Source organism: Chelonia mydas, chromosome 5 (assembly GCF_015237465.2).
Source record: "Chelonia mydas isolate rCheMyd1 chromosome 5, rCheMyd1.pri.v2, whole genome shotgun sequence".
Lineage (NCBI taxonomy): Eukaryota > Metazoa > Chordata > Testudines > Cheloniidae > Chelonia > Chelonia mydas.
Genome location: NC_051245.2, coordinates 123,954,427 through 123,965,505, shown reverse-complemented (window position 1 = coordinate 123,965,505; position 11,079 = coordinate 123,954,427). Strand labels below are relative to the sequence as shown.

At 45.1% G+C, this 11,079-nt stretch overlaps 1 protein-coding gene across 1 annotated transcript; it reads right to left on the bottom strand.

Annotated features, from left to right (window-relative positions):
* Positions 1–8,110: 8,110 nt before the first annotated feature.
* On the bottom strand, positions 8,111–10,631 carry CCIN (calicin). The gene has a single exon (XM_007066298.3). It carries the CDS (start codon positions 9,929–9,931, stop codon positions 8,156–8,158), a length of 1,776 nt encoding a protein of 591 aa, XP_007066360.2. The 5' UTR covers positions 9,932–10,631; the 3' UTR covers positions 8,111–8,155.
* Between the last annotated feature and the right edge of the window lie 448 nt (positions 10,632–11,079).

The window sequence follows — 11,079 nt, the reverse complement described above, 5'->3', positions numbered from 1 at the left end:
TTGAGGTTATAGGGACAAACCATCCCGATGTGTAGAAAGAATAGTAAATATGGCAGGCAACCAGCTTGGCTTAACAGTGAAATCCTTGCTGATCTTAAACACAAAAAAGAAGCTTACAAGAAGTGGAAGATTGGACAAATGACCAGGGAAGAGTATAAAAATATTGCTCAGGCATGCAGGAGTGAAATCAGGAAGGCCAAATCACACCTGGAGTTGCAGCTAGCAAGAGATGTTAAGAGTAACAAGAAGGGTTTCTTCAGGTATATTAGCAACAAGAGGAAAGTCAAGGAAAGTGTGGGCCCCTTACTGAATGAGGGAGGCAACCTAGTGACAGAGGATGTGGAAAAAGCTAATGTACTCAATGCTTTTTTTGCCTCTGTCTTCATGAACAAGGTCAGCTCCCAGACTACTGCACTGGGCAGCACAGCATAGGGAGGAGCTGACTAGCCCTCTGTGAAGAAAGAAGTGGTTCGGGACTATTTAGAAAAGCTGGACGAGCACAAGTCCATGGGGCCGGATGCGCTGCATCCGAGAGTGCTAAAGGAGTTGGCGAATGTGATTGCAGAGCCATTGGCCATTATCTTTGAAAACTCATGGCGATCAGGGGAGGTCCCAGACGACTGGAAAAAGGCTAATGTAGTGCCAATCTTTAAAAAAGGGAAGAAGGAGGATCCTGGGAACTACAGGCCAGTCAGCCTCACCTCAGTCCCTGGAAAAATCATGGAGCAGGTCCTCAAGGAATCAATTCTGAAGCACTTAGAGGGCAGGAAAGTGATCAGGAACAGTCAGCATGGATTCACCAAGGGCAAGTCATGCCTGACTAATCTAATTGCCTTCTATGACGAGATAACTGGCTCTGTGGATGAGGGGAAAGCGGTGGACGTGTTGTTCCTTGACTTTAGCAAAGTTTTTGACACGGTCTCCCACAGTATTCTTGTCAGCAAGTTAAAGAAGTATGGGCTGGATGAGTGGACTATAAGGTGGGTAGAAAGTTGGCTAGATTGTCGGGCTCAACAGGTAGTGATCAATGGCTCCATGTCTAGTTGGCAGCTGGTATCAAGTGGAGTGCTCCAAGGGTCGGTCCTCGGGCCGGTTTTGTTCAATATCTTCATAAATGATCTGGAGGATGGTGTGGATTGCACCCTCAGCAAGTTTGCAGATGACACTAAACTGGGAAGAGAGGTAGATACGCTGGAGGGTAGGGATAGGATACAGAGGGCCCTAGACAAATTAGAGGATTGGGCCAAAAGAAATCTGATGAGGTTCAACAAGGACAAGTGGAGAGTCCTGCACTTAGGATGGAAGTATCCCAAGCACCGCTACAGTCTAGGGACCAAATGGCTAGGCAGCAGTTCGGCAGAAAAGGACCTCGGGGTTACAGTGGACGAGAAGCTGGATATGAGTCAACAGTGTGCCCTTGTTGCCAAGAAGACCAATGGCATTTTGGGACGTATATGTAGGGGCATTGCCAGCAGATCGAGGGATGTGATCGTTCCCCTCTATTCGACATTGGTGAGGCCTCATCTCATAGAATCATAGAACATCAGGGTTGGAAGGGACCTCAGGAAGTCATCTAGTCCAACCCCCTGCTCAAAGCAGGACCAATCCCCAATTTTTCCCCAGATTCCAAATGGCCCCCTCAAGGATTGAACTCACAACCCTGGGTTTAGCAGGCCAATGCTCAAATCACTGAACTATCCCTCCCCCCAGTATCTGGAGTATCCAGTATCTGGAGTACTGTGTCCAGTTTTGGGCCCCACACTACAAGAAGGATGTGGAAAAATTGGAAAGAGTCCAGCGGAGGGCAACAAAAATGATTAGGGGACTGGAATACATGACTTATGAGGAGAGGCTGAGGGAACTGAGATTGTTTAGTCTGCGGAAGAGAAGAATGAGGGGGGATTTGATAGCTGCTTTCAACTACCTGAAAGAGGGTTCCAAAGAGGATGGATCTAGACTGTTCTCAGTGGTAGCTGATGACAGAACAAGGAGCAATGGTCTCAAGTTGCAGTGAGGGAGGTTTAGGTTGGATATTAGGAAAAACTTTTTCACTAGGAGGGTGGTGAAACACTGGAATGTGTTACCTAGCGAGGTGGTGGAATCTCCTTCCTTAGATATTTTTAAGGTCAGGCTTGACAAAGCCCTGTCTGGGATGATTTAGTCGGGGATTGGTCCTGCTTTGAGCAGGGGGTTGGATTAGATGACCTCCTGAGGTCCCTTCCAACCCTGATATTCTATGATTCTATGAATATGTCTTTTTCAGATTATTGTAGGGTTTTTAAAACCAACCCTTACAAGCTGTATAAAATTCTTCAGGCATGTAAATGAGACAGGCTTCCTAAAACTAGAGGTGAAAGTGGGCTGGTACGGTGTACCAGTAAGAAGTGGCCATCCGTACCAGCCCGTACACAGTTGACGTTAAAGCGCTGCCACGGCAGTGCTTTAACGTCGCTGCCCTTTTGCCCCCTCCCCAGGGCTGCCGATGGGTAGACACCCTACCAGCAGGGCCGCCACCGCTGAGCAGGGCAAAAGGGGCAGCTGCCCCAGGGCCCAGCAATTTAAAAGGGCCTGGGGCTCCTAGCTGCTGTTACTGCAGGAGCGGCCGGAGCCCCGGGCGCTTTAAATTGCCACTGGAGCCCCTGTCGGCACAGGCCAAGCAGGATGGAAGGGCTGGCTGGGGGAGGCTGACCCCCAGTCCCACCCCTTCCACCCAAGGCCCCTGTACTGGTAACTAATTTATCTTACTTTCACCCCTGCCTACCACGGGCATTTATCTAGAAAATGACTGGCAGTCGCAGAACTTTAATGTACAAGAGCTGGGGTGGAACAGAAATCAAAAACTGATGACAGTTAACATTAAGTGGGTGTAGGTGACTAGGGTCTGATCCACAGCCCACTGAAGTCAATGGAAAGATTCCTACGGACTTCCACGGACTATAAATCATATTCCTAATCCTCATCTTTCTTAAAATCTGTGACAACTAACTTGCATATATTCTCCAGTTTAGCTAGAGCCATTTGATACATACTTTGAAAAAGATGAGACTCTTTGTTTCTATTAGTTTTTCTTTTTTTTTTGAATTTTTATTAAAGCAAAGATACAATTAATGTTAACATACTACAGCATATATTCCTTATTACTTATTCAGAATCAGGTATTAATATTCAATGAACCTGGCTAAAGACTCTAGATTCTCTGAGTACACTAAAGAGAGTGACCAAATTTCTAAATACCTATCCTCTTTTTGGAACGTCTCTTATGTATGTACTTGCTGTGAAAGCTTTTCTGTTACAAGGACAGTCCATATTTTACTTACCATACAATTCCTTTATATCCGTTTCTTTTAGGGTGACCACATAGCAAGGGTGAAAAATTGGGACAGGGGGTGGGGGGTAATTGGCACCTATATAAGACAAAGCCTCAAATATCAGGACTGTCCCTATAAAATTGGGACATTTGGTCACCCTAGTTTCTTTCCACTACAATTCCCCTCCCCACTCTAGTGGACCTGGATATGACTCAACTCTTCAGATAGATTTGTCATCTTGAGAGTTAATTAAATGTAGATGACCAGGGTGGAGTGAAGAGAAGGGTGTGTTTAAACCTCTCAGTCCCTATTCTCTGTTTCTCCCAGTGCTAATCACTTTAGGGTGCTAATCACTTTCCAAAGATAAAAGGCACAGTTCCTACTCAAAAAGAAAAGGAGTACTTGTGGCACCTTAGAGACTAACCAATTTATTTGAGCATAAGCTTTCGTGAGCTTTCCCAAATAGACTATCCCAAATAACTCTGTACCCTTGCTGTTGTTATAAACTGGTTAGGTTTTGGTAGTGGTTACAGTAACAGTGGGTTTTCAGGAGGTATGCAAATGAGAAGGAAGTGGCTCTGCAGACGAGCTCAGAAAGGGCATTCCATGCATGAGGGGTTGGGTGGAAAAAAGCAGAGATAAGCAGTCAAATGGCACCAGCAGCAACAGGGAGGGAAGGGGGGGCGATGTCAAAAGAGGCCAGGGAGAATAGGTAAAGAGGGTTTTGAAGGCAAGGACAACAAGCTTGAACTAATGGAATGGAGGCAGGGAAGCTAGGGGATGAGTCACAGAGGGAGTGACATTGTGTCTTTGCCTGGTAGTTTCACAATCTTAACAGCTATTCTATGACTGGACTGGAAGAGGCCAATGTGAGCGTTTGGGAGTGCACAGCGAGTTACAGTAACCAAGGTAGCAGATGATGAGGGCCTGGTTGAGAGCTTTGGCTGAAGGGATAGAAAGAAATGGGTGGATTTTAGAGATGTTTCTGGACAAAGAAGTAGTGAGATTTGATTCCGTCTTGGATGTGTGGGGCAATCGCATGTTCTCATGATCATTTATTTACAGCAGTGCTCATAGGCACTGGGCAAACATTCAAGAAGGGACAGCACATGCATGGAGGAATTCACAGTCTAAGGACAGCCAGCACAGCAGGCAGAGGATACGGATAAAGAAAAAGTAGTGTTAGGCTCAGCAGGTTTCCTTAGAATATCAAAAAATGTCACCAAACTGGCATTCTCCCTGGATTTTCAATTTATTCTCTTTGGGGTATTTGCTTCTCAGCAAGAATAATGCAGAATCAAGGAAATGAGGAAAGAAAACTGATTCTCACAGCATTTCCTAATGCTGTAAAGATTTTTTCCCCATCACCATGCAATAATTGGGGAGAGCTATCAGAGATGCTTATACAGCATGAGAACGGATGCCAAAGAGACCAGCAGGCAGCAATTTCAACTCTCTATAAAACGCTTTCAGCTTGAAATAAGTATCTACTAAGAAACAAGAGCAAGTTACCTGTTTGCAGCCATACCTGAAGCACTTTTTCAAATAACTGAATGATCTCTTCCTCAGGGGAAAGGCTGCATTATAAAGAATAAAAGTACTACAACATGGAGGAACTCCACTGGGGAATGTAAGCAACTTCAAATTCCCATCTAAATAGACTTACTTTATTCCCAACCCCACAATAAGAAAGAATGCACAACACCAGTGAATCTAGAAATAGACAGGTTTCAGAGTAACAGCCGCCGTGTTAGTCTGTATTCACAAAAAGAAAAGGAGTACTTGTGGCACCTTAGAGACTAACCAATTTATTTGAGCATGAGCTTTCCTGAGCTACAGCTCACTTCATCGGATGCATACTGTGGAAACTGCAGAAGACATTATATACACAGAGACCATGAAACAATACCTCCTCCCACCCCACTCTCCTGCTGGTAATAGCTTATCTAAAGTGATCATCAAGTTGGGCCATTTCCAGCACAAATCCAGGTTTTCTCACCCTCCGCCCCCCCCCCCACACAAACTCACTCTCCTGCTGGTAATAGCCCATCCAAAGCGACCACTCTCTTCACAATGTTATGCTGGAAACGGCCCACCTTGATTGTCATGCACATTGTGGGGAGAGTGGTCAGTTTGGATGAGCTATTGCCAGCAGGAGAGTGAGTTTGTGTATGTATGGGGGTGGGGGGGTGAGAAAACCTGGATTTGTGCTGGAAATGGCCCACCTTGATTATCATGCACATTGTAGGGAGAGTGGTCACTTTGGATAAGCTATTACCAGCAGGAGAGTGAGTTTGTGTGTGTGTGTTTTTTGGGAAAAAGGGGGGGGATGAGAAAACCTGTATTTGTGCTGGAAATGGCCCACCTTGATTTTCATGCACGTTGTAAGGAGAGTGGTCACTTTGGATAGGCTATTACCAGCAGGAGAGTGAGTTTGTGTGTGTGGTTTTTGGAGGGGGGTGAGGGGGTGAGAGAACCTGGATTTGTGCAGGAAATGGCCCACTTTGATTATCATACACATTGTGAAGAGAGTGGTCACTTTGGATGGGCTATTACCAGCAGGAGAGTGAGTTTGTGTGGGGGGGGGCGGAGGGTGAGAAAACCTGGATTTGTGCTGGAAATGGCCCAACTTGATGATCACTTTAGATAAGCTATTACCAGCAGGAGAGTGGGGTGGGAGGAGGTATTGTTTCATGGTCTCTGTGTATATAATGTCTTCTGCAGTTTCCACAGTATGCATCCGATGAAGTGAGCTGTAGCTCAGGAAAGCTCATGCTCAGATAAATTGGTTAGTCTCTAAGGTGCCACAAGTACTCCTTTTCTTTTTTTAGAAATAGACAGTGACATGGAAATACTTCCTTAATAACGAGTTAGTGAATTAAATCTGGAAAAGATAACACTAAGGCCCCATTCAGCAAAGCACTTACATACATGCTTATCTTCACACATGTGAGTAGTCCTACTAATATCAGTGGCCTGAGTAACAACAGTGAAGACTGAAGTTCTCCAGCTAAAGGCTGGCCTGCCAATTTGCTTTAACCTTGACCTAAGTGGAAGAGCAATTCATTCTCCATAGCGTTCAGTTCTTGGGGTCTCTGCTGAAGCTGCTAAGGACAGTGCTGGTGGTTTCTGATGTAAGCACCTATCTACTAGTAACAGGACTGATACCTCAACTCATGTCACGTAATCCAGTGCCCAACTGGGAGAGAGTAAAGAATAAAACTCCATCTACATTGGGAAACTGGCCCATTCCTGCCAACACTTGTCCGCAATAGAACCCTCTGAACTGGTCATGAAAAAGGTTTTACTTCTAGTGTAGGTAGGATAAGAGCAATTTCAGCACCACTTGCTTTATTTCCATCTCTTTCAGGGTATGCCTTCACGGGAGCTGGAGGCGTAATTTCCAGCTCGAGGAGACATACCAGCTAAAACAGAAGTGTAGCCACAGCAGCAGGAGGAACTAGCCACCTTGCATCCGATGAAGTGAGCTGTAGCTCACGAAAGCTTATGCTCAAATAAATTGGTTAGTCTCTAAGGTGCCACAAGTACTCCTTTTCCTCTTACATACTTATGGTCTCAGATGGGATTGTACTTGGGACTGCTACACTTTTAGCGCATTAGCTTGATCAGACCTAGCGTGGGTATGTCTCCTCAAGCTGGAAATTACATGCCCTTAGTTTCAGCCTTATGTTCCCCTCAATAATGGAAGCAAAAATCCTCATCAATCCACCTACCATGCTCCTTCTAGGCCTCTAAATAATCATTCCTGAGTCCATCAAGGCCTCAAATATTCTTGGTAAGTCTCAATCACACTTTCTGTAACTGTGAGGAAAACAGTTCTGTACCATCGACACTAGCCATGAAAGCATTATCAACATTCATTCGGGAAGATCCATTGCTGGCAGCCATCATCACTTTGTAGCATAGACGAGGCTCTTGAGTCACTTCAGGACCCTGGGTCAAGCTAATGACACACTCTATATCCCCTTACCACTCTCCGGCCACCACTGTATTTTTTAAACTCTGAGTTTTCCCTGACTACCCACTCATATCAACTAAATATACCTCCTTTGAATATTAATGTATCTTCTAACCCCCAACCTGATCTTACTTCCATGTAATTCAATGGCTAAGCATAAGAACATAAGAACGGCCATACTGGGTCAGACCAAAGGTCCATCTAGCCCAGTATCCTGTTTTCCGAAAGGGGCCAATGCCCCAGAGGGAATGAACAGAACAAGTAATCATCAAGCGATACATTCCCTGTCGCCCATTCCCACCTTCTGGCAAACAGGCTAGGAACACCATCCCTGCCCATCCTGGCTAATAGCCATTCATGGACCTATCCTCCATTAATTTATCTAGTTCTTTTTTGAAGCAACTATTGACTTCCATGCGAACAAGAGCAGGCCCTTGATTTGTAAATAGATGTAGATATCCTTTGTTGCACAGCATTCTTTTGAACCTGGCCAGACTCAAATATGGAATGCAACATGTGACTGAGACCCAAAATGAGGGGCACCCCAAAAATATTCATGCATGAAATTTAAAACACTACCAGACTCCTTCTTTCAGTTTAAGAATGCTTTCTATAATCTCAGGCACATGATTCTCTGTTGGTGAAATAAAGAATCTTCAAAGTGAAGGAACATCAAATTTGTAATTTTGAGATACAAATAAGTGACTATTCCTTGGAATGAGGAACCACTGATGGGCATGCTAAATAGTAACATCCACTGGAATTTGCTATGACATAAAGAAACAAAGTGAATTCATAATGTATCATTTGTTTGTATCAGTGATTCAATCATTCTTTATTGCTAGGAATTGTATTTGTTTTTTCCAAATTATCTTATTACAATTTTTCGGAGAATCTTGCAAGGTAGTTTAACTGTACAGCAAGCTGGGCAATCCAGAGCTTCCGGAGGATCAGACAAAACTTTCCATTCCCCTGTCTTTTGGTCTAACAGGTAGGCATTTGGATTGACAGAATAATCTTCAGGTCGCTTGTCACCTGCACAAATGATGCCTCCACACACGAACACCTTGTTGTCACCAATAGAACATACCGCATGAGACAAATCCAAAGTATAGTTATTTGGCAAGAGAGGCACTGTGTTCATGGACTTGTTGGCTTTAATCTTCTGCAGGTTTATGTTCAGACTTTGTTTGTGGCTCTGTATGCTCAGGATGTTGTCCTGTTGAAAAGACAACAGAGGTTTGTGATTGAATTCAATGGGAAAGGTGAGGTACTGTACCACTTCCCCTGTCTGAGTGTTAAAACAATCCACCATCCCTACTCGGGAGAAACGCCCATTGACCAGGCATCTTCCCGTCACAATATAAATAGACTTGTCTTCCTTTGTGATCAATGCAGTTGCATCCATAGGAATGCTCATTTTCCCAGCCAGCGTCCACTTCTCTTTCCTCTCGTCATACTTGTAGATGTGAGAGACATATTTTCTTGGGGCTGTGCTGCCTCCTACAGAGTACACCACTCCCCCACATGTCACCATGGTATGGAAGACCAAACCTATGGGCAGATCAGGCAGTTTAGTCCAAGAGTTGTTATCTATATCATACCTCCAGGCAGTCTTTAAGCCAGATATCTGCTCTGTTGTTCCTCCAGAGACGTAGATGTACCTCCCGACTGAAGTTGCACTGAGAGCGGCTGCTTTATATGGCATCTCTGTTAGTTTTAGCCACATGTTCTCCTCAATAATGTAAGCAAAAACCCCATCATTGAATCTACCGTGCTCTTTCTGGCCTCCTAAAATCACCACTGAGTCCATTAAGGCCCCCTTTCTTTGGAAAAGCAGCAGACTTTGAGGACTTTCTTGCTTTCTGTCACTCAAAATGGTCTCCATCTGAGCCAGGGGGCCAGAGTGACTCTCAAACAGCAGCACTTCGCGGCTGGCAGCCAGCAGCGTCTTGGTTGAGACACCAGTTAAATGAATGTAGGGGAAGAACTTTTTGAAATACTTATCTCTTTCTCCCCTTTTGTGTTTCACCCACTGGAGCAGGGCAAGGAAGGCTTGATCCTCGTTCTGCACGTGAAGGTTCTCATCCCTTAGCAGCTTGCCAAAGATCTGGTGGGGGCAGCGCAGGAGGTCTGAAATTCCCTCTGGGCCCGACCAGTAGTGGAAGTTGTCACGGATACCAGCATAGGCACTGTTTGCCACCTCTTTCAGCTCATAAGTGTTGGCTAGGAACAGGTAGCGCAGGCAGTTGTTCTTCTTAAGGGACCTAAGGAGGAAGTCAGAGCAGTGGGCTCTTAGAGACTCCGAGTTGAAGTAGTTAGCCCCCTTCAGCAACTCCTCCACATTCTTCTCAGACACCAACACCTTACCAGTGTAGAAATAGTCCAGCAGCTGCTCCACCAAGGTAGGGTTCAGGAAATTAGCATCGATGATGATAAAAAGCTCATCACCTAACTTCATGTCATTGCTTGAGATCAGATTCTTCACGTGGGTAGACACAGCTGCCAAGACATTGAGGTGGGCAGAGAAGACCTGCTGGTCCACGCTGAGTACCACGTCACAGAACTCCCTATTCTTTCTCTGCTTGTTGAGGGCCTGCAAGACCAAGCTGTTGTGGTTCTTTTCTGTGAACTGCATCCTCATGTTCTTAGTATGGTTAGGCAAGAAACAGGGATGAGAGTGCAAGCTGTAGGAGGACTACTTGTCAGGTGTTATGAAAGCCCCACTCGGTGACAGAGGAGTGATGTCATCAAGTATAGCGGCCAGGTCACAATTCAACACCTGTGACATGTAGAAAAAGAGTCTTTTAACAATCTGGCTAGCTGTGATACACAGAGAGTATGAATTGCTGTAGTAGCCAGGCATGGAGATAATAAAATAAGAGAGGCACAAGACAAACCAGGCTGGGCTCTTCTCTCACCTACCTGGGGTAAGAGCTGTATATGTATTTATATAAAATCATTTTTGCCCCATTACTACAGCTACGTTAGGCGTTTGCAGGAACATGCATTTTGCACTGAGCTTTCAAGATGGTGAGTCTAGAATGCATTCTGGTCTCCCCTGGTAGATTATTTCACTGTGTAGGGTCCAGTACCCAATTCACCCTGCCTTCAGCTGCCAATATTCTTACTCTAGGAGCATCCGTGTCCCCAAAGAGCACTGTGGTCTTATGAGCAGCTAACCTGGCCCCAGCCCATTAAAGATTTTGAGGTTTAGGACCGGATATTGAACTGGGCCCATTCCCAGAAGGGGAGTGTGGAACTCTGGTGTCGTGTGTTCCTTGCAACTCAGTAAGAGGCTGCTGCCAGGTGAAGAAGCTGGAGTTTTGGGTTGGCCCTCATTGATCACCCAAAGTGGAGGGAATTACAGTCACCCGATCTAGAGGTGACAAACATGGATTGTGAAAAGAAAAGGCGTACTTGTGGCACCTTAGAGACTAACCAATTTATTTGAGCATAAGCTTTCGTGAGCTACAGCTCACTTCATCGGATGCATACTGTGGAAAATAAAGAAGACATTTTTATACATACAAACCATGAAAAAATGGGTGATTATCACTACAAAAGGTTTTCTCTCCCCCCACCCCATTCTCCTGCTGGTAATAGCTTATCTAAAGTGATCACTCTCCTTACAATGTGTATGATAATCAAGGTGGGCCATTTCCAGCACAAATCCAGGTTTCCTCCCCCCCCCCCCCCCCCCCCACACACACACACAAACCCACTCTCCTGTTGATAATAGCTTATCTAAAGTGATCACTCTCCTTACAATGTGTATGATAATCAAGGTGG

Coding starts and splice junctions, on each gene's coding strand:
- CCIN (XM_007066298.3), bottom strand. CDS start 9,931: ATGAGGATGCAGTTCACAGAAAAGAACCACAACAGCTTGGTCTTGCAG.